This window comes from Kogia breviceps, chromosome 19, assembly GCF_026419965.1.
Source record: "Kogia breviceps isolate mKogBre1 chromosome 19, mKogBre1 haplotype 1, whole genome shotgun sequence".
Lineage (NCBI taxonomy): Eukaryota > Metazoa > Chordata > Mammalia > Artiodactyla > Physeteridae > Kogia > Kogia breviceps.
The window spans coordinates 45954526-45977837 of NC_081328.1; the positions used below are offsets into that span (position 1 = coordinate 45954526).

General features: G+C 48.5%; 1 protein-coding gene across 1 annotated transcript in view; it reads left to right on the top strand.

The window, feature by feature from the left end:
• The window catches only part of CCDC57 (coiled-coil domain containing 57), a 109089-nt gene that overhangs the window by 52611 nt on the left and 33166 nt on the right, over positions 1-23312 (top strand). Inside the window, exons 17-18 of the mRNA XM_067021008.1 lie at positions 3847-4033; positions 20873-20973. Of these exons, the coding sequence (XP_066877109.1) occupies positions 3847-4033; positions 20873-20973 (288 nt within the window). The remainder of the gene's footprint in view (positions 1-3846; positions 4034-20872; positions 20974-23312) is intronic.

Genomic DNA, 23312 nt, shown 5'->3' on the forward strand with positions numbered 1-23312 from the left:
GCCCAGCTGTGTGTTGGGTGCCCAGAGAAGAGGATGTGGGCCCCAGGCTTCTGAGGCTGGGGAAGAAGTGGTCGGGAGGGCTAGGATGCCTCTGGGGCTCAGGTTGGGGTTGGAGTCACCACAGGAAACTCGTGGGTTACTTAGAGAGGTGTGTACCTATCCCGGCTCCATCCACCAGGAGCCAAGGGGCAGTGGCTCCCCAGGGTGGGTGAGCGCACCCAGTGCCTAGATCGCATTCCCGAACTTCCTGCTCTGCTGAGAGGAACCAGGGTAAGTGGCCAGTTCAACCACGGATTCATGACAGGGATGCAGGAGCCAGCATAAAGGGCTCCCACTGACCGGACCCAGGCCAGTCAATCATGAAGCCCAGGTTATCATCTACCTACTAAAACAGGGAGTCGCATTCACTCTGATGCAAATCAACTGACAAGGAAAGGAAGGAGAGAGGAAAACTCTTCCTTACTTAGAACATCAACCAAGGACATGAAGGGAATGACACAGCCAGGGGCTTGTCATCGGATGCGGAACTTCTGGACAAGCTGTTTATGTGGAATCTCCCCAGAAGTTGTTCTTACTGGAAAGGGGAAACAGTAGCTTTCTGGTGCTGCAGCCTGTGGACACCACTTCCGAGAGATCAGCTCCCATCGCCAGCACTGGGGCAGACAGACATCATGAGCCTCCGGACAGGAGAGGGACACAGCCTCGCTCCTGGCTCCAAGCACAAGACCTCCTGACTCCAAGGACAGACCCAGACCGAGGGGCACTAGACCCACAGCCTGTCCTGTTGAGAACATTTTGCTGGGGACTTAGGGGACCCAGGATGCAGAAGCCATGCAGGATCCTGGACCCCGGGCAGGAGAAACAGGCCATAAAGGATGTCCTCTGGACAGCTGATGGAGGTGCCTGGGATCTGTGCGTTAGGTCATAATGCCATGTCCCTGTGAAATTTCTGGTTCTAATAACTGGTTATTAAGAGAATGTCCTTGTTTTCAGAAAGTACAAAGTGAAGTATTGGGGCATAAAGGGGTGCGACGTCTCCAGCTCACCCTCAGATGGTTCAGAGAGAGATGTGTGTGGAGAGGGGAGGAACCACCAGCAGTGAGACAGGGGCGTGGACCTCGGGCCATCCCTGCAGCTGCTCTGTGGGGGTGGGGCCCTGCCACACAAAAGCCAGCACCCCAGCCCAGAAGGGACCTGCAGACCCTGGAGCTCCCCGCAGTCACGGGAGACCCTGTGGGGCAGGGGGCTGCATTGTCACACTTCCACCACGGTTCTCTCGGCTCACCCAGGCCCCTCCCTCCTGCAGGCTGCCCTGCCCAGGCCCCCAACACACGGATGCTCGGTTTCCCCAGGCCTCCCCACCGGGCACCTCAGACCGCTGGGGGGCAGTGTTGGCCGGCGATCCCTCTGGCTCTGCCTGGAAGCTTGGGAACCTGCCCCGAGGGAGCCCGAGCTGCCTCTCCCTGGGCCTCAGCCTCCCCACAGGGCTTCTCCAAGGAGCCCAGGCACTCCCTTCCCTTGGAAAGGAGTCATTAGGATGCCTCAAGCTTTCCCTTTGCTGTGTGGATGTTTCCCTTCTAGCCAGGATGTTGGGACCTGCACCAGAGCAGGGGAGGGCAGGTGGATGGGGCCATCACAGGGTGGGACCTTGGGCCCTGAACGCAGCAGTGCAGAAGCTCCTGGGCATCTCAGGTCATTATCAGCATTGTGTCATTGTGGGGTGAGACTTTAGAGTCATCAAAATAAGCTTCATCTTACCAGGAACTGAGCTTAAGAGAGGTAGGGCCCAGCTGCAGCACCCACTCATCACGTGCAGTCACTGTGTGACAAGAACATGGGCCACTCAAGATCAGGACTCCCCATCCCCAAGCCCAGCCACGCCTCAGGCAGCATCGTTCCTCAGCTCAGGCCAGGGGCCATCTTTGCAGGGTGGGGTCCTGCTTTTGAAGAGATTTTTAAATCTCTAAGTGTTCTGAGTTTTGCACAGTCTCTGTTTTCAGGATTGTTCTTTCCTTACTTAAAATAACACAAGAGGGCTTCCCTGGTGGCGCAGTGGTTGAGAATCCGCCTGCAGATGCAGGGGACGCGGGTTCATGCCCCGATCTGGGAAGATCCCACATGCCGCAGAGCGGCTGGGCCCGTGAGCCATGGCCGCTGAGCCTGCGCGTCCGGAGCCTGTGCTCCGCAACGGGAGAGGCCACAACAGTGAGAGGCCAGCGTACCGAAAAAAAAAAAAAAAAAAAAAAAAACACACACACAAGAGAATCCCACAGCATATCCTTGTAGAGCACAAAGCTTGGAGAAGGAGTGGCCCGGCCAGTCCCCAGTCCCAGGGCTACATCCCTGGAGGTTGTGTACCTTTCCCAACGGGTCGGGTCAGCCGCCTTGGGCCTGTGCAGCCCTGTGTGTGAATCCACGCTACAGGTGTCTAAGACACAGCCCCCCACCGGCCCTGGTCCTGTATACTCGAGAGACCCCGAGCCGGGGCTGCAGGGCGGAGGCCCTTCTCTGATGGTCCCTTTGCCATATCACCTCCACACCCCGCTTCACGCCAATACGTCAGTGCTGGAGGCACCAGTGTGCAGTCACCGTAGCTCCCAGGCCACAGGAGGGCACAGGTGCTCGCCAGCCCTGGAAAGGCACACCAAGAAACAGGGCCAGGACAGGGTGTGCTGGTCTTTTCCAGGGATGTAGAGCAGATTCCTTGTTCTGGCGCCAGCTCAAGTGGCTGGGACAGCACAATGCAGTTTTTCATAGGTGTCAGGAGCAGCCATGCCTAAGTAGGCCACCTGCTTCCTTTGGGGCCTTGGACACCACTGGCTCCTCCTGGGCCCCTGCCTGGCACAGAGGCAGCCACACACATTCTCCTTTTTCCCTTTCTCCTTTCCCCACACCCACCGCATTCTAAACACCCCTCTGGGTGGGACCACACATCTGTGTAGGAGCCACAGGGTTGGACCGTGAGTCCAGACTGGGATAGCGGGGGCAGTGGGAGGATGTAGGGCCACGTGGTGCTGCCCGAGCAATGGGGTTCAGACCTGGGGTGTTGGCCCAAGGCAGCCTCCGGGCCCAGAAGCGGAGGCCCCAGACGGCCACTGCTCCCTCCCTTGGCCTCCTTTGCTTTCTCTCTGGCACCTTCGTCAGGGTCAGGATGGTGGGAAACCTGGGCCGGCCTGCAGGTGGTGCAGGGGAGTCTGAATGGCCGGTAGAGAAATGACGGAGATGGGAGTATGCACGGATGGAGCCGGAGAGGAGGCAGGGAAGGCAAGGGACTGAGTGAATGAGGTCAGGGGAGGCGTTGGAGAAGGGCCCAGGGCAGAGGGGCCCAGCAGTTCAGACGTCCAGGGCAAGGGGAAGAGAGTAATGAAGGCTGGGTTCCCGTCCCAGGCCACTTTTTGGGTCTCTGCTAGCCCCCTTCCACACCAGGCAGGCAGCAGGCACCCAGCCTATGACCATGGGGCCCTCGGAGGGGGTCCGATCACACGTGTAGCCTTCCTGGGTCCTGGGGGCACCTTTGGAGGGAGCCCAGGCCTCACTGCCAGCTGGCTCCTCACTGTCATCACTGGAAAGACAAAGGCACTGGGGCAGGGCGCGGAGTAACCAAGCGCAGGCAGGCCTCGGCCTGGGAGCCTCGAGGGCCTTCATTCAGAGCCCGCCCTCAGCCCCGCCCCGCCCCCGAGAGAGAAGGCGGGCGTGGATGCATCATGTTGGAGGGATGTCACCCAGCGATGTGGGTTCTGGGACAGTCGTTCGGGCGGTGGCGCCCACCATCCGCACCCTCACTTCCACTTCCCGTTCCCCTCCAGGACTCATCTGATGGCCTCTGCTGTGTGGGTTTGTTCACAGGGCCCGGCACACGGAGGACCCACAGGGACCGAGGACGAGGCGGCACAGCCCTCTCAGGCCCTGTCTGTGCCCCGACTCCAGAGGAAGCTCAAGGAGGCAGCCAGGAAAATCCTGCGGCTGCGCCTGGAGAAGGAACAGCTCCTGGAGCTGGGGAACCGGCTGCGTGCAGAGCTGGGCCACCTCACTGGTGGGTCACCCCGCCCCCTGCCCCCGGCCCAGCATCGCCTGCGCAGTGTGGTTGGGGATGCTGGCAACAGAAGAGCTGCGGTGGGGGGACCGGAAGAGGGCCAGAGGGAGGAGGGCCAGCCAGGCTGGCGGGGTGGGGGGTGTGGGGTTCAGAAGGGAGAACAGAGCCTCCCTGTGGAGCGGCCAGGTCAGGAGTCAGGCACAGAGCTCGGCTTCATCTCTGCAGTGGAGTTCCGTGAACCCACTCCTCTGGCAGCATCTGTGAGAAAAATACCGCAGGTTAGCAAAGCAGCTGGTGTTTCTATGCGGCTTTGTGGTGACGGCAAAGGCTGCCGGGTTCCCAGGCCGGCTCGGGCCTCGGCTTCCTCGGGATAAAGGCAACAGTGTGTGCGGTGCAGCCGAGGCCGGGGCTGTGGGCCGCAGACACCCAGGCTGCCCGTGGCGGTCTTGGGTGCTGGTTCCTGAGAAAGGAGCCCATGGAACCCACCAGAGCCACCACGCATTGGGCCTCTCCTGGCGCCTTGGCATCATCCAGTTCTCACGAGCACCCCCCGGGTCACCCAGCCTGGCTGAGTGGCGCTCTTGCTGCCTCTGCCTTAAGCCCCTCGGTTTTCCTGCAGCCGGGGCACAGGCCGCTTTCTCACAGCTTTTACTCCTCAACTTCTGTGGCTTCTGCTTGTCTGTCCTTTTCCAGCAAGAGCTTTGAGTCACTGTGATGATCCCAGAATCTGGGAGCTTTGGGCTTCTACCCTGTTGTCGACTTGAAACTAGGCCATCCCCGCTCTCCGTGACAGCCCACCTCCTTGAGGAGCAAGGCCCCGGGCTTGTGTTTCCTACTGGAAGCAGAGCACCCCAGTGTGCCTCTAAGGAGCTCGGAGCCATGGGGTGTCTGCAAGATGCTTCCTCTTGGCTAACTAGAGTCTTGGCTTCCCTCAAGGGTCCTCCTCACCCCCCAACCACTGCAGTGACCAGAAAGCATTTCCCACTGAAGGGGAAGGAGGTCGGGCGGAACATCCATCCCCGGTCTCTTCCTAGCACTGAGCTGTGTGTACGATGATAGTAGCCTTTAATACATTGATATTTAGCCACCTGACATTACCGAGTGATTGGAAGTGGGACTTGGGAGAACCTAGGGAACAGCAGAGCTAAGGGGAGAGGGTGCGAGAGACCCTAGAAAATCTAAGGAGGAGCAGACAGGTCACTTGTGTTTTCAACACACATCTTGCTGAGTGGCTGCTGTGTGCCAGGCACCTGAGATGCAGAGGTAAACCAAACCTTACTGTAAAATTAGCCCCTGTCTTATTTTGAGACTGCTGTAAACATCCGCCTTTGCACACAGGGGACTTGGGAGAGACTTACCTCAGAGGCTTTGTCCTTCTAAGAACCCACCCCCGAAAGAAGAAGGGTGAGCAGCGCTCAGTGTATGTCTAGATACCGTCAGTGTGCAAACAGCAGGAGTGGGCATCTTTCGCAGGGAACTGGCTCCGTCTCTCAGGACTCGCTTGATGAAGCCCTCCTTCTGTTCAGTCCTCCTTCTGTTTCACAGGTCGAGGGGGAAAGATTGGCTTTACTTGTTCCTCGGGGGCACTTCTAGACCATCTTCTGCCAAGTTCACCAAAAACGCCGTTTCTTTTAAAGGCCATGACAACTACTTGTGCTCCCCTCCGCACACCCCTGTCATTTTACGGCCTTTAGCCCTTATGGATCCATTTCTTAATTCTGCCCCATTCCCTCCCACATCTGAACCTTCCTGCTCCTTAACCTCAGCCTCCGTGCCAAGCCCTGCCACTGCCAGGGTTCCCTCTCCCAGCCCTTGAGGCCCCAGGCCTTTTTGATCACAGCCATGCCTCCCTCTCCCTCTGACCTTTTGTTCCAGTGAACTTGTCTTTCCCCCTCATTGTGGCTTCCTGTAGTCATCTGGCCTCACGGCCAGATATGTGAGTCTCCACCTGCCTATCCATCCATCATCCACCCACCCAGTCACCCATCTGTTTACCCATCTACCCACCCATCCATCACTCATCCATCATCCATCCATCCAGTAGAGGAGCCCCTGATCGGTGCAGACCCTCCATCTCCAGGCCCACATCTGACTGAACTCCTCTCCCCAGGCCTGGTCCCTATGCCTCCCAGTGTCAGAGAAAGCAGCAAATCCCTAGTGACCAAGTTTGCAGCCTTCTCTGAAAGTTGGAGCGACCTCAGCGGTAGAACTTTCCATGCCTGGTGTTTTCATTAGTGGTAGACTTTTAACTACCTTTCATTTTCTTCTCTGGTGATTTGTCTGTATGGATTTTCTGCCTCTTCTTGGATCAATTTTGGACATTTACATTTTGCTGGAAATCTATCCAGAGTTCCTAGCCTTTAAAGTACTACCGTAGAGTGGCACATAGTGGCCCATAACTCTCTACTTTCTTCTGCAACAGTGCTTGTTATCTCCTTCACTTTCTAAGACTTCCATATGTGCAGAGATGCGGCATTCAGCTCTAACTGCCCTTCGCCCATTGGCTATGCACACATTGACTCAGTCAGTGCATCTTTGCAACAATCCCAAGCATGAGGAAGGCTCCCCTTAAAAAGTTTAAAACCATGTAGACACGGAAAAGTCAAAAGTCAACAGATTTGATGTCAGTACATCTTTTTCTTTTAATTTATTTTTTAGTTTTTTGGCTGCGTTGGGTTTTCATTGCTGTGCACGGGCTTTCTCTAGTTGCAGCGAGCGGGGGTGCTCTTCGTTGTGGTGCACAGGCTTCTCATTGCAGTGGCTTCTCTTGTTGCGGAGCACAGACTCTAGGCATGTGGGCTTCAGTAGTTGTGGCTCACGAGCTCTAGAGCGCAGGCTCAGTAGTTGTGGTGCACGGGCTTAGTTGCTCCGCGGCATGTGAGATGTTCCTGGGCCAGCGCTCAAACCTGTGTCCCCTGCATTGGCAGGCGGATTCTTTTTTTTTTTTTTTTTTTTTTTTTTTTGCGGTATGCAAGCCTCTCACTGTTCTGGCCTCTCCCGTTGCAGAGCACAGGCTCTGGACACACAGGCTCAGCAGCCATGGCTCATGGGCCTAGCCACTCCATGGCGTGTGGGATCTTCCCGGACCGGGGCACAAACCCGTGTCCCCTGCATTAGCAGGCGGACTCTCAACCACCGTGGCACCAGGGAAGCCCCTCATTACATCTTAGTATATCTCTAAGGAAAAGACATCATAAGCAAAGATAAAAGACAAATAGCAGACTGGGGAAATGTTTGCAACATACCTGACAGGTAAAAAGAGTCAGTACCCAAAATGGGCATCTGCAGATCACAGGCAAAATGCTGGATGGCACATCCAGGAGAAAATCCACAGAACTGACAAGGGTATGGACGCCACGCGCCTCTGCAGGAGTCTGAGGAGGGCAAGTAAGTCAGCATCAAGTTCACGCCCAGACTAAAAAGTCCCACCCTCCTTGTCCAGGAGAGTGTGGGGGACACCGTGCCTCCACAGGAACTTTCCCTGGTGAAGCCTTTTTGGAAGGCAGTTTGGCTGTATCTCAAATTTTTTCATGCTCATAGCCTTTGAATAAGCTACTCTTCCCCTAGAGATCCTTTTAAAAGATTTTCTCACAGATCTGGAAAAGATGTACATACAAGGATATTTTGGACAACGTTTTTATTACAGTAAGAAAGTAATTGGGAAGGTCCAGGTGTTTATCCGTGGGACATCAGAGTCGGAACTTGGACGCTGCTCAGCCCTCAGGAGAACAAAAGGCGCCCGCATCCCCACCTGGCGCCATCTCTGCACAGCGCTTCTCAAACAAGAGGGACAGACAGCCCGCTTTTCCCATTCAGCTCCAGTCCACTGTAGATGATTCTTTTGTCAAGTACAATAAAAATGTGGCCCTTCCAAATTACTTCAAAGCTGCTGACGTCCTAACGCATATTCTCACTTTGTGTCCTTTCCTCACGGGCCTGGACACCGTAAGGACCAGCTCAGCCTGCTGACCACACACTGTGTGTGCCAGCCCAGACACGTCAACCTGTGAGAGGAGCAGCCCGCCGAACAGTGTGCTTGGAGCCCCAGGTGAACATACAGAGTGTGTGTGTGTGCACACGTGCACACACAGGACGGACTGGAAGGAAGCACATCCAGCACTTTGAGGAGGATAGTGGGGTGAGAAGAGAGGGGTGAAGGGTTTGGGGTTTGCTCTGTGAACTTCTGTGTCACTGGTGGTTTGTAAGAATGTCCAGCACACTCCGTTGGTTCCCTTTTGGGAAGGCCACCCTCCCCCAACACCGTGCGATGGTAGGTTTCTACTGTCCCACATAGGGATATAGCAAAGGCTGTGAGCAAGACTGGTCTGTCCGCATTTTTTTACAAAGATGATTTATCCGGGTCATCAATCATGTGACTGCGATCATTAAGTGGTACAGAATGACCAGCTGTGACACAAGTATCCTATCATCACTTGACAATATTGAAAATGTGAGACGGTACAGCCAAGGCAGAGCCACACCCACTCTGGCTCCCTCTGGTTTCGGCGCCACCAGGCAGGGTCGACCCTAGGGTACACCTGCCCCTGACCCAAGGCTTGTCCTCGCCTGTGTGCCTCTGGGAAGGGACCTCATCCCCGCAGGGAGCTAGCAGAGCAGCCCCGTCACTGGCCCTGGCTGCATCCTGCATCCTCCGCGGCCCGGGGTCAGTCTCCTGTGCCAACCACGTCCCTCCCTCTCAGGTCTGGGCCTTCGGATCCGCATTTACAGACAGGCAGACTCACGTGGTTGGGCGTGTGGCCCAGAGCTGCCCAGGTGGCCCTTGATTCCGCCCTTCACTCCCCCACCTCTTCTCCAGGCGAGTGGGTGGGTGGCAGTGCTGGGGAGTCACCTGTCCCCAGGTGCCCCGTCCCCAGTTGCACTCCTGTCAGCCCAGCTCTGAGTGCTCACCCCTCACTCCTGAGAGGCCATCACACCAGCTGCTGTGGGTGAGGCCAAGCCCATGAGGGATGCCAGCACAGCCTGGGCAGGCCTGCATGGTGGAGGGCCAGAAAAGGGCAGGTCATGCAGCCAAACTGAGTGGACTTCAACTTGGCCCACCTCTCTCCTACTTTGTTCTTCCTCCTGCTGCCAATTCAGCTTTTGCCAGAAATTGGAACTGCACATGATGTTTTCCTGATCTATAGTATAGAGCTGGGATTCCTTAAAGTGTTGGTTCTAAGGATCTTAACATCTAACAGTTTTGAAAGACTTTATTTCGGGGGGGTAGTTTTAGGTTCACAGCAAAACTGAGCAGAAGACACAGATTTCCCATCCACTCCCTGACCCCGCACACGCACTCTTCCCTCGTGATCCACATCTGCTCTAGGCGGTACATTTGTCGTAATCAGCGAAACTGCTTTGACACAGCGTCACCCGGAGTCCGTAGTTTACATCAGGGTTCACCTTGGTGGTGTATGTTCTGTGGGTTTGGCCCCTCTGTGCTCCACCTGGTCATCCTCCGTCCCTCCTGACTTCTGACAACCACTCATCTTTTCACTGTCTCCATAGTTCAGCCTTTTCCAGAATGTCACAGAGTTGGAATCACGCAGTATATAGCCTTTGCTAGCCAGCATTTCTTTTTTTTTTTTTAGTTATTTTTATTATTATTATGTTTGGCTGCGTTGGGTCTTTGTTGCTGCATGTGGGCTTTCTCTAGTTTCGGTGAGCGGGGGCTACTCTTCGTTGTGGTGCGTGGGCTTCTCATTGCGGTGGCTACTCTTGTTGTGGAGCACGGGCTCTAGGTGCACAGGCTTCGGTAGTTGTGGCACGTGGGCTCAGTAGTTGTGGCTCACCGGCTCTAGAGCACAGGCCCAGTAGTTGTGGCACAAGGGTTTAGTTGCTCCGCGGCATGTGGGATCTTCCCGGACCAGGGCTCGAACCCGTGTCCCCTGCATTGGCAGGTGGATTCTTAACCACTGTGTCACCAGGGAAGTCCCATAGCCAGCACTTCTTAAAAGCTCATTTTTTATTCTGATTACGAAAAGGCTGTTTGCTCACTATAAAAATATAAATGAATGCTGAGAAATTGCTAACTTATACTGGAAAGCACAAATTACTGACTAGAACTCATCCGCATTTTGGTGCCTATCTGTCTGTCTGTTGGGGTGTGTGTTCACACTGTCACACGCACCCTCACGTTGGAGCTCCACGTGGCCCCTGCCTCGCTCTGCACTCATTCCCTCGCTGGCCCCGCCGGGAGGAGCCTCCACGCTGGAATCACATGTCTGTCCTGCAGCTCGGCAGTCATGCTGTAGCCGGCCTCTCAGGAGGGCATGGTCGTGCCCCAGGTCCGCCCCTACCCCACACCAAAGCGCAACTCGGGCATTTTTACAACAGTGAAGTGCCTATTTGACCACAGCGTCACAGAAACTAAAAATTCATTAGAAAATGGTTTTTGCCAATTTAGTTAGATTAAAATAGTTCATTATTTTAATTTGTATTTCTTGGTGTGTGTGTGTTTTGCCCATTTGTATCTCATTATCATGTAGTTTTCCTGCTGAATTTCTTTTGTCCCTTCCCCAACTTTCTTCCTGCTGAATTTTTGATTCATCTAGAAATGATTTAGTACAAAAAAAGAACAAATTAGGGATCTATCTGTATCTTTTCCTAAGTGGTTAACTGGCTGACCCAATGCTGTTTATTGGGCACACTTACATAAATAGTAAAATATCTCTTTACATTTAGTTAATTAATTATGATCATACATAAGCACCTCCAATCCTACTGTAAATGATATTAATTTAGAAGCAGTGATTTTCAGTCACATCTTATGAACTCTTGGCATGTTTGCCTCTCGCTGTCAACAACCTGCCACACTCTGCTTCTCTAGGACCCTCAGGAGCCCTGGGTCATGCACAGTTTCACACATCTCTTCTTAGGACCTGGGAGGGAAAGGAGCTGACATTCAGGAATCTAGTCTTTCCTTTAAGAAGAGCCTGTGGGCAATAAACTCTTTGTCTTCATAAAATGATTTTATTTTGACCAGTTTCTAGAATGATGGTGTAGCTGGAAAGAGACCTCTGATTAGCATTTTCTTACAACTTTTTTAAAGACGGTAGCAACTTCCCTGGTGGTGCAGTAGTTAAGAATCCGCCTGCCGATGCAGGGGACATGGGTTCGAGCCCTGGTCCGGGAAGATCCCACATGCCGCGGAGCAACTAAGCCCGTGCGCCACAACTACTGAGCCCGTGCGCCTAGAGCCTGTGCTCCACAGCAAGAGAAGACACTGCAGTAAGAAGCCCGCGCACCGCAACCAAGAGAAGACCCGCTTGCCACAACTAGAGAAAGCCCGCGTGCAGCAACGAAGACCGAATGTAGCCAAAAAAAAAAAAAAAACAGACAATACCCTGCTGTCTTCTGAGAAGCCAGCATTAGTACAAGCCCCTTCCTTGTGGGTAGCCTCCCTTTCCTCTCTGGCTGCTGTCAGATTTTTTTCATCTAATCCATTTGTGCTCCTGTTTTACCATCCTGTGTCTACGTGAGTGTGGCTCTGCTTTAATTTAACCTGCTCTGGAATGGAATCAGTATGTTTTTTAAATCTTAAGTCTTGTGGTTGGTTGGGTTTTTTTTTTCCATTCTTTAAAATTCTCAGCCATTGTTGTTTTATTTTTAAAAATATATTTATTTATTTATTTTTGGCTGCATTGGGTATTCATTGCTGCACGTGGGCTTTCTCTAGTTGTGGCGACTGGGGGCTACTCTTCGTTGTGTTGCATGGGCTTCTCATTGCAGTGGCTTCTCTTTGTTGCAGAGCACGGGCTCTAGGCACACAGGCTTCAGTAGTTGTGGCACGGGGGTTCAGTAGTTGTGGCTAGTGGGCTCTAGAGCTCAGGCTCAGTAGTTGTGGCACACAGGCTTAGTTGCTCCACGGCATGTGGTATCTTCCCAGACCAGGGCTCAAACCTGTGTCCCCTGCATTGGTAGGTGGATTCTTAACCACTGCACCACCAGGGAAGTCCCCATTGTTTATTATTATTTTTTTAATCATCTTTATTGGAGTATAATTGCTTTACTATGGTGTGTTAGTTTCTGCTGTATAACAAAGTGGATCAGCTATACATTGACATACATCCCCATATCTCCTCCCTCTTGTGTCTCCCTCCCACACTCCCCATCCCATCCCTCTAGATGGTCACAAAGCACCGAGCTGATCGCCCTGTGCTATGTGGCTGCTTCCCACTAGCTATCTATTTTACATTTGTAGTGTATATATGTCATTGCCACTCTCTCACTTCGTCCCAGCTTACCCTTCCCCCTCCCCGTGTCCTCAAGTCCATTCTCTACATCTGCATCTTTATTCCTGTCCTGCCCCTAGGTTCTTCAGAACCATTTTTTTTTTAGATTCCATATATATGTGTTAGCATATGGTATTTTTTTTCACTCTCTGACTTACTTCACTCTGTATGACAGTCTCTAGGTCCATCCACCTCACTACAGATAACTCAATTTTGTTTCTTTTTATGGCTGAGTAATATTCCATTGTATATATGTGCCACATTTTCTTTATCCATTCACCCATCATTTCTTTAAATACCACTTCTTCCTATTTCTTTCTAATCTCTTCTGGAGCATGTTAGATGTGTTTATTTACGTGTGTGTGTGTGTGTGTGTGTGTGTGTGTGTGTGTTTTAAAATTTCTCTGCTACCTTCCAGGGGGTTTCCTCAAAGGTGACTGCTTGGAGACAATGGGTAGATTCCTGTGTCTTTACCAGAAGTTTCCATTTCATCTTTATTCATTCCTTTCCTTGGGTTTATTTTATTGTTCTTTCCCTGATTTCTTAAACATTTATTTCATTCTTCCTTGTTTAGTAATTGCATTTATATATATATATATAAATTTATTTATTTATTTATTTATTTTTAGCTGCGTTGGGTCTTCATTGCTGTGTGCGGTCTTTCTCTAGTTGTGACGAGCGGGGGCTTCTCTTCGTTGTGGTGTGCAGGCTTCTCATTGCGGTGGCCTCTCTTGTTGTGGAGCACAGGCTCTAAGCATGCGGGCTTCAGTAGTTGTGGCACACAGGCTCAGTAGTTGTGGCTCATGGACTCTAGAGTGCAGACTCAGTAGTTGTGGCTCACGGGCTTAGTTGCTCCGTGGCCTGTGGGATCTTCTTGGACCAGGGCTCGAACCCGTGTCCCCTGAATTGGCAGGCAGATTCCTAACCACTGTGCCATCAAGGAAGCCCAGCAATTGCATTTTTTAAGGTGTGAATTTCCCATCTGAGTATCGCTTTGGCCATGTCCCAGGGATTTTGAGGGATGATATTATCAGGGTGATTAGTTGCCAGATGTTCTGCCCCTGTGGGCTCAGGTTTTCTGTTTCACTCAAGTTAGATTAGGAGTGTTCACCTAAAACAAAAAAACGGCTAGTTATTTTTCCAGCAAAATGGGTTTATTTGGGAACAGCAAAGAATTGCCATTTGCACATGCAGCTATGGTGAACCACAAGTAAGTCCAGTAACACAAGAGAGGAAACTTGGGTTTTCTCACAGGTGAAATAGGAGTACCACAGGAACTACTGTAGGGGATAATGAGGCCATGAGCCTCAAAGTCTTCTATTATGGACTTTATACCTTGAAGGGCTTTTTCACTTGGGGAGAGGTTTTGAGGGATCTGTTTGAATCTTGATGGGAGCTACACTGTGGATTTTGCCAATACCAATTGGAGAGTTTGCCCATAAGGAGGGTGGTAGCTGATTCAATAGGGACAAATGATCAGTGTTTCCAGAATCAGTTCCAGAACTGTTAGAGCCAGAGCAAATAAAAGATGTCAAAGGGTCATTTAATTCACCTGGTTGGCTCTTTTGATGGCAACTGTCAAATTTTAGAACTATTTCCCCCTCTTGGGAGAAAAAAGTTCGGGCATGACACTTTTCCAAGAAGTCTCAGCCTTGCAGAGCACGGGCTCTCCGTCCCTAAATGAACAGGGACGGAGGAGCTAAGGAGAAGAGGGTGTGTGTCCCTCAAAGGGTCTAAGCAAAAGGGAATAGGTTCAGAAACAGGACCCTGTTGAGGTTCATTAGAGATCCCCCACTATTTGGACCATTTTAGTATTTTGAGGCAGGGGCTCCTTTCTAGCAGTGGGGCTGAGCACTGAGAGTGTGCTGGTGTGTGTAAGGACAGGGAGAGATTCGTTCCCAATCTGGAGAGTGGTTTCTCCAAGCTGATTCAAGGAGAGGATTGGGAGAGCCTCTGTCATTCCTTGGAGCCCCTCATTGGGAGTTAAGAGGATATTGGAGAGGCTGGTTAGAGGGTTGAAGATGCCCAAAATGCTTAAAGTTGTTAACAGTCTTTCCAGTGTCCTGGCTCTTTACAGTAATAGCAGAAACTAGAAGGTTTTGGGTTTCGTTAAGGGGCCTTCATTTTGGGGAGTTGAGGATTAAGAATTTTAGTGGTCTTTCTTTGAGGTGACTCATCTAGGATTCGAGTGAGCTAATTTGCCAAGTTAAGTAAATCTAGAGTGGACGTAATTTCCCATTCCACCCTTGTCCTTTTATTTTATTTTATTTTATTTTCCCCGGTACGCGGGCCTCTCACTGCTGTGGCCTCTCCCGTTGCGGAGCACAGGGTCTGGACGCGCAGGCTCGGCGGCCATGGCTCACAGGCCCAGCCGCTCCGTGGCATGTGGGATCTTCCCAGACCGGGGCACGAACCCGCGTCCCCTGCATCGGCAGGCAGACTCTCAACCACTGCACCACCAGGGAAGTCCCCTTGTCCTTTTAAAAGAGAAAAAGAGAAAGATCCTGGTTCAGCCCATTCATAAGTATGGAGATAAGGGGTATCTGAGTTGTTTCAACATCTGAAGGAAGACCAGAATTTTCTTTAAAAACAATGTGAAAAAAAACCACATAACAATGTGAAGTCAATTATAATAGTCATGAACAGGTTCATCAGATTTTTGTGTGAAAACCTAAGTTTTATTCCCATCAACAGGTTTAGGAAAGACGACTGTAATTGCTGGTGGAGGTTTTCAATGCGTTCTGACCTCTTGCCAGAAGCTAGGGGTTTGTTTTTCTAAATCCCCTCCAGGGTATTTCCGTTGGGCTAATTTCATCCAGTGTTTGGCTTGCCCCTCAAAAAGCATGTAAACTAACTGATATAAATCTGAGAAACCAGACTGGTAGGTTTGAATAACTATGCTAAATTCTCCAGCAAACCTACGGGGGCCCTCAGTTACTTTAAGAGTCTTTAACTGCGTCTGGCAATTCACCCTTCCTCAGGGGAACATAAGCAATCTGGGGTCTCTTTGGACCCTCAGAATATTTCACTTTAAAGGGCAGGTTCTGATAGGTTCAGAGGGTGGCAGAGCCTGAGACAAAGAAGCAGGGGTGGGTAGGAGGATGAACAAGATGACACCAGGGACAAAGAAGGTGGGGGAGTTGAGCATGAGACTTCAGAGCCATTTTGTCTTTCTTTAATTGTTTGTTTGCCTCAGTCAATGTAATTATTGTATTTGCAGGGAAGCAATTTTAAATTCCTGATAATGTTTGGAAGCCTCAAAATAGCAACCAAAAGAGGCACCCAGTTTAATTTTGATGATTTCAGAGCTATGGCTAATATAGTTTTAAGAAAGGTAAGTTTGGGGAGCCTGAAATTTCCCCATAGAAATGTGCAGGAGGAGGGGCTGTGGTTTGTAAACATAAAATCAGACAGGGTCCTTGAATGTGGGGTGCTCTCAAGACATTTAGATAACTGGGATCCCATTTTCAAGAGTTTTTTTTTTTTTTTTTTTTTCTTTAAAGCAAAAGGGTAATTCTTAAACAGCCTGCAGGCCAAATAGCAGCACAGTTCCAGTAGGGACAGCCTGATCCCAACAGAATCAGGCCAGAGGCTGAATGGCACAGTTCCAAATAGGAACAGCCCAGTTCCAAAAGGAATTGGACCAAATGCCAGCACAGTTCCATTAGGGACAGCCTGATTTCAAGTCAGGCTGAAGTGCCAAATGAGTACTCACAGACAAAACAAGGCCTTAACAAAAAAGGATGAAGCCTTTGAACAGATCCCAGATAAAGCCTAGAGAGCTTCCAAATGCAAAAAGAGTGGAGCTCAGATCCAGGAGAAAAACTTACCCTCAAACTCCAGGAGTGACTAGAAAAACAGTGAGCTCGGTGGGCTCTGTTGGTACCACATCTGTTTGCTCACCAGCCTTGGGGCTGTCAGGGGTCTGCTCTGGATCTCGGTCGGACCTCCATGTAATGTTAACCTAAAACAGTTATTTTTACCAGCAAAACGAGTTTATTAAGGAGCAGCAAAGAATTGCAGTTCAGAACATACAACTATGGTGAACCACATGCAAGTCGGGTAAAGCAAAAGAGAGGAAACTCTTTTATAGAGGAGAAGGGGACATTGTGGGGAGCCAATATAAACAGTCCATTGGAGGAAACTGGGGGTTCAAAGTGTAGTGGTTTTTCATTGGCTGAGCTGTAATGATCTCTCATTGGTTGGGCTGCTGCCAGGCAAGGAGAATATCTTCCTCCCACAGGCAGCAGTAAAGCAGTGTCACTTCCATCTGGAGATGCAAGGTCGTCTCTTCTGTTAGGATCTGTATTAATGTGAGTGGGATGTGCATAAGGGCTCCCCTTCTGGTCTCCCACTCCATCTTCGTGAGATTCCCTTGGTTAATTTTCACAAGAGAGAGTTTCAGAATTCCTTTAATGGGCTTCCCTGGTGGCGCAGTGGTTATAAGAATCCAGCTGCCAATGCAGGGGATGTGGGTTTGAGCCCTGGTGCAGGAAGATCCCACATGCCGCGGAGCAGCTAAACCCACGAGCCACAACTACTGAAGCCTGTTCACCTAGAGCCCGTGCTCCGCAACAAGAGAAGCCACCGCAATGAGAAGCCCGCACATTGCAACAAAGAGTAGCCCCCACTTGCCGCAACGAGAGAAAGCCCGTGTGCAGCAACGAAGACCCAACCCAGCCAAAATATAAATAAATTAATTTATTTTAAAAAGCATTCCTGGGCTTCCCTGGTGGCGCAGTGGTTGAGAGTCCGCCTGCCGATGCAGGAGACACGGGTTCGTGCCCCGGTCCAGGAAGATCCCACATGCCGTGGAGTGGCTGGGCCTGTGAGCCATGGCCACTGAGCCTGCGCGTCCGGAGGCTGTGCTCCGCAACGGGAGAGGCCACAACAGTGAGAGGCCTGCATACCGCAAAAAAAAAAAAAGAATTCCATCAGTTATTTTTAAGCATGAGTTGAAGTCTACTTTTGATTCTGTTAAGCAGCCTTATTAAATATATTTTTTTCTTATTGGAAAAAAATTACAGTTTTATTAAAGATGCTACAGAAGACCTAGATAAACAGAGATACAGTATGTCCACTGATACAGAGAGTTTACTTTTTTGAGGACGTCAGTTCTCAAACTGATCAAAATTCCAGCATGTTTTTTCAAGGAGCTGGACAAACTGGATTTTATGTTCACATGGATGAACAAATGAGCAAGATACTGAAGACTATCCTGCTGGTCTTGGGGGGTCTCCGAGGAGGTGGGAGGCAGCTGCAGTTCACTGTGGGGACAAGGACACTGGTGGCGGAGATACCAGGGAACACCCACTAGCGTGAGCTCTCCTGGAGGCCACCACCCTGGCACGAAGACCCAGCCCCACCCAACAGCCTGTAGGCTCCAGTGCTGGGACGCCTCAGCTTAAATATAATTATTAACATTCGGTCTAAACTTCTTTATACTCGTCAACTTGAAATGCCAAGAACCATGATCTCTGTGTTAAAATCTTGCACTGCTCTTGTATTTCTGTCCATTTCTCCTCCTCACCATTGTGTTGTATCAATTTTCATGCCCTGTTACTTAGAGCAGAAGTGTTCGTGACAGTTAACAGCTCATCATGGTTCATATTATTCAGTGCCCTTTCTGATGTTTAATAACATTTAATAATATTTCTTTAACCAGGTTTTAAAAAGTAATTTTCAGAAAGAAGTAAAATATGGCCCTCAAACAGATATGAAAATGATCCCATGTTAGAATTTTCTTCTATTTATTAAACAGTGAGGAAACCAGTCACATGTTATAAGCAATTCCAAGGAAAAATCAAAAGAGCACAAATTTATATGGAGTAAAGGAATTAAATTGCAAATGGAGGCAGAACTGGTTTCTCTAAAGGGGGGAGGGGGAGCCCATGAAAACTCCAAGGGACAAGGTGTAGTTTGCTGTCTGTCAACTTCCAGAGTTTTAAAGTAGTTCAGGCACAATGAGAGGCAAGAACCTGATAGCTTCTCAGGGTACGCAGTAGGCAATGCAGTTTCCACTGGAACACATTTTTTCCCCTACAGTTTCTTTTTTTTTTTATTAATTAATTTATTTTTGGCTGCATTGGGTCTTTGTTGCTGCGTGTGGTCTTTCTCTAGTTGTGGCGAGCAGGGGGCTACTCTTCATTGCAGTGCACAGGCGTCTCACTGCGGTGGCTTCTCTTGATACAGAGCACGGGCTCTAGGCGCACAGGCTTCAGTAGTTGTGGCACGCGGGCTCAGTAGCTGTGGCTTGTGGGCTCTGGAGCACAGGCTCAGGAGTCATGGCGCTCGAGCTTAGGTGCTCCGCGGCATGTGGGATCTTCCCGGCCCAGGGCTCGAACCCGTATCCCTTGTTTTGGCAGGCGGATTCTTAACCACTGTGCCACCAGAGAAGTCCCTCCCTACAGTTTCTCAGCTTTTGATAAAAAAATAATCTCGAGGAATTCCCTGGTGGTCCAATGGTTAGGACTATGCGCTTTCACTGCTGAGGGCTTAGGTTCAATTCCTGGTCAGGGAACTAAGATCCCACAAGTCGCACAGTATGGTCAAAAGAAAAAAGAAAAAAAGAAAAATAATCTCAAAGACTATTCTTGAACACAAAACAAGGCTAGTATCATTTGGCCTGATCGTTTCCATAGGTGCAGCAAGAGTGTTAATTCACGGTGTTAGCCTTCTTGAGTTTGCTTTGCTGGAACTTTCCATCATGATTTCAGATTGGACTTTTGAAAGCTTCTCGTTTGTTGTCCTGTCCAGGAAGCCAAGAACTCACCATGTTTCACCTGCTTGGTGATTTTAAGAAAATTACTTTTTTCTTGAGGTTTCCAAAATATTCTGAGGTTCCTGGACCTGCCAGGAGATGACCTTCCTTAACCCTCTGTGAGCCTGGCACCTGGCAGTTTTCCTGGGAGGGCTTTGTGAGCATTGCTCCATGAAGTCAACCACAGATCCTTATAGACAATGGGTCCTGATGATTAAATGAGTATCATTCTGAGCTCTGGCCACCCAGGCAGGGCCTTGGCTGCATAATCCACATTTCCAGTCAAATCCTGGTAAAAACAAGGACAGATTCTCTTTGAACCTATGCAGATTACTATATTTCCAGGCAAGTAAGAATACTCAACAGGAGTTTCTGAGTTCTGGAGGACTCGGGCAGGGAGAACAAGATACCACTTAGAAATGTTTCATTTCAGTTTGCAAAACCAGAGACCACTAAATGTGTATGGACTACAGACAGCTTAAGGGGAAAAAGAAAGAGTTCCTTGCATATCTAGAAAGGAGAACATTAAAATCACATCTATAGTGTTCCCAACACAGCTGCATCGTCCCTCATTGGTTCCTTCAATCCTAGGTGGTTAATCTTGGTTCCGAGGTCTCAACAGTCCATCTGCTTCTTGACTAGAGTTCTGGAAATCCTGAGTCAGTCCACTGGGATGGCCTCACGGTGGTCTAAGCAATGCCTGTAGCACAGTCTTTTCCCACTGTGCTGACCTGACTATAAAGCTTTCTCTCCTTTTTCTTCTCTTTCTTTCTTTCATTTTTTTTCCATTAAAGTAAACAAACTCTTTGTAGATGTTCACTGAAGAAAAAATGCACAACCTAAAAGCTGAGAATTATGTTTTATTCAAGAACATTACTGAGGACTGTAGTCCAGGAAGGTAGCCTGTCAGATGGCTCTGAGAGACTGTTCCAAAGAGGTCAGGGAAGAGACAGAATATGTAGGAGTTTTTGCTGAAACAATATATATGTAGTCAGACATCAAAAGATTACTACTAATCACGAAAAGCAGACATCTCGAGGATTTTAGTGCCTTTCTACATATGGGAAGATGCAAGACCTTGGGCCCATTGAAATCATTCCTTTGATATGCATCTTAACTATGTAGGGACAGTATCCTGTTTTTCTCCATCCCAAATCCCCTCAGGGTGCACAGTTGGGGTGGCTGCAGAGGCTGATAGCTTGGTGGCAGGCAACATTCTTTGTTTACTGAAATGGCAGACAACATTTTTTTTGTCCATGGAGATGACAAAGACTTAACATGGCCATGGTTAACTTACTAATAATTTTCAAAAGTAAAAGATCTGTTGAGAGTTCATAACAGGAATAGTGCAACTGAGAAGTTACAGTTGGTTGTTTCTGTGTCATGCAAAACAAAGTTAGTCCCCACCCCCCCACCCGCAAAAAAAAGTTTTAGATAAAGTTAATCTAAGATGTTTACGCCCATTTTCAAAGAAGACTGCTGAAGCATTGATTACAAGAATAATCCTCAAGTGTATATACTTAAACTTTTGCTTCTTATTTTTCTCTGCTGCGGAGAGGGTATGTCTTTGGGTCTCTTAATGGCTGGCTCATGACTGCCACTTTGAGAAGCTGCTTAAGGGGTATGTGCTGCTGTGGAAGGCTTCTGCGTGTTCTGAAGTCTGCTGAAATGCTGGTGTGTGTTGTACAAGTCACAGGTGTCCACCCCCCAAGTTCTCTTGAAAGAGAAGTGACTTTGATTTTGAAGAGGTACATACTGTTCTTCTTGAGTATTTGTATTCAGCACGAGAGAAACCCAAGTGATGTGCACACAGAGGACAAACCATTTCCCTCATCTCATTTATAGGGAAGCTGCCTCATCACCCCCTTCCTACCCCTGAGGCCCAGGGCTCAGGTGAGGCACCTGATGCATGCTTGGGACCGTTGCAACCCCGTCTCACAACTCAGGTAACACTCCTTTACGTAAGAAACTTATTTTTAACAACTTTTTACTGATTGCTTAAATACTTCATTGCATAACAGAAACTTCAAAATACAGTAAACACAATTTTTAAAGTTTCCAACTTTTAGCATTTCAGTGTAGTTGCCAGTAACATATCAGTGTGTTTCCTGCTATTTTTCAAAATTACAAAGTATAATATATGTATGTTTTATTATATAGCTTTACCTACCTAGGTATTATTTTCTAAATCTTTACCAACATAATAGTTTAAAAATTGCATCTTTTAAAAATGTCTTATATTCCGAGCAATGTTAATTTTTTTAATCTATTAGCCATTTATATTTCTTTTGTGGGTTATTTATGCATGTTTTTAGCTAATTTTTCTACTTGTGTGTTTGTATTTTTCTTGTTAGTTTGTAGGGGTTCTTTATGTGTTAAGGAAATTGTTCCTTCTCTGTTACACATGTTTCTCAAACGTGTCATTTGCCTTTTAATTTTTCTTTTTTAAAAAAATCCACAGATAACTTTTTATTCATCTAATGAACCCTGTCAGTCTACTTTAAAGGTTTTTTATTTCACTTTTTTCTGGCTTAGGGGTTTTTTTCTGTATTTTGAGTTTAGGTAAATATTCACCTGTTTCTCTAATTTTTCTATTTTACTAATTGTCATAGTACCCTGTAAGTAATTATCCTCCTTTTTCTCACTGATTTTGAATTGACATTTTTATCATGTACTAAAAATCTATACTCTTGCTTATGTTTGTGTTTTTTATTTTGAAATAACTTCTGATTTACACAAAGTTGCAAGAATAGCACATATACCCTTCACTTAGATTAACCAATTGTTAACTTTTTGCTACATTTGCTTTGTCATTCTTTCTCTTCCCTCCCTCTGCTTCCTCCACATTTTAGAGAAATAGGTAGATCTATCTAAGTTGCAGACATCGAGCCCCTGTATGTCAGAATACAAGGACACTCCCTGACATATAGCTGCAGTAAAATATAAATGCTCAAAATCAGGAAACATAACATTAATGCAGTCCTAGAATTTTATACATATTCTGTGTTCAGACTTTGCCAGTCACCTCTTTTCAGCCATCCTCCTCCACCAAGCGGGCCGTCCAGGACCTGTGTGGCATGCAGCCCACGCGTGCACGTGCACATGTCTCCTTCAGCCTGGACGACTTCTCGGCCCTTCTTTGTCTCTCACAACATTGGCATTTTTGAGAAGTTAGGCCAGTGCTTTGTAGGCGATGGGCCTGATGCTGCAGCATTGTTAGGTTCGGGTTCTGCATTTACTTTCTGTACAGTTCCAGTGAATTGTCTGCTCCTGAGCGGGTGCTGTCCTCTGAATCCCGTAGCTTCGTAATGTTTTAATAAGTTACAAATACATATAACAGCTTGCCCTTGTTTCTGTTCCTGCACAAAATTTTCTTGGTTGTTCTTTCCCATTTATTCTCTGTTGGGTGGATATTGTTATTTATGTATTTATTTTTATTTTAAGTATTTTTAGACTTCTAAGATAAAAAGACTAATATAATGAAACCTGTGTGTACACCATCCAACTTAATAAGCAAAATGTTGTAAGTTAAAACCCCTTTGAGTGTTCTGCCCCCGATACCCATGGTCCCTTCAGACTTTCCCGAGTCTGGTGTTTCTCTCTCTCACCAGATATTTGAAGAATCTATGTAAATCACACCCAGCTGTGTGTACATCGTTCTGTACACATGCTCTCATTCAGCACTGTGTTTCTGATGTACACAGTTGACCCTTGAACATCATGGGGGTTAGGGGCACGGACCCCCCACCAGTGGTCGAAAATCCACGTTTAACTTTACAGTCGTCCCTCTGTATCCGTGGTTCTGCATCCGTGGATTCAGCCAACTATGGATCATGTAGTCCTGTACTGCATATTTATTGAAAAAACTCTGCATATAAGGGGACCCGCCCAGTTCAAACACATGTTGTTCAAGAGTCAACTGTATATATGTTGGTACATGTAGCTCTAGTTCAGGAATTGGCAGACCTTTTCTGTAAAGGACCAAATAGTGAATATTCTGCCCTGTAAGGGCCAGAGTCTCTGTTGCAACTTCTCAACTCTGCATTTGTCCTGAATGCCAGCACAGGAGATATGTAAACAGGTGGGCATGGATGTCCTCCAGTAAAAGTTTATGGACCTTGTAACTTTAATTTCATAATTTTCATGTCATGAAATATTTTTCTTCTTTTTTGATTTTTTTCAACTATTTAAAAATGTAAAAACTATTTTTAGTTTATAGGCTGTACCAAAAAATGTGGTGGGCAGGATTTGGTCTACAAGTTGTGCTTTGCCGACCCCAGGTCTA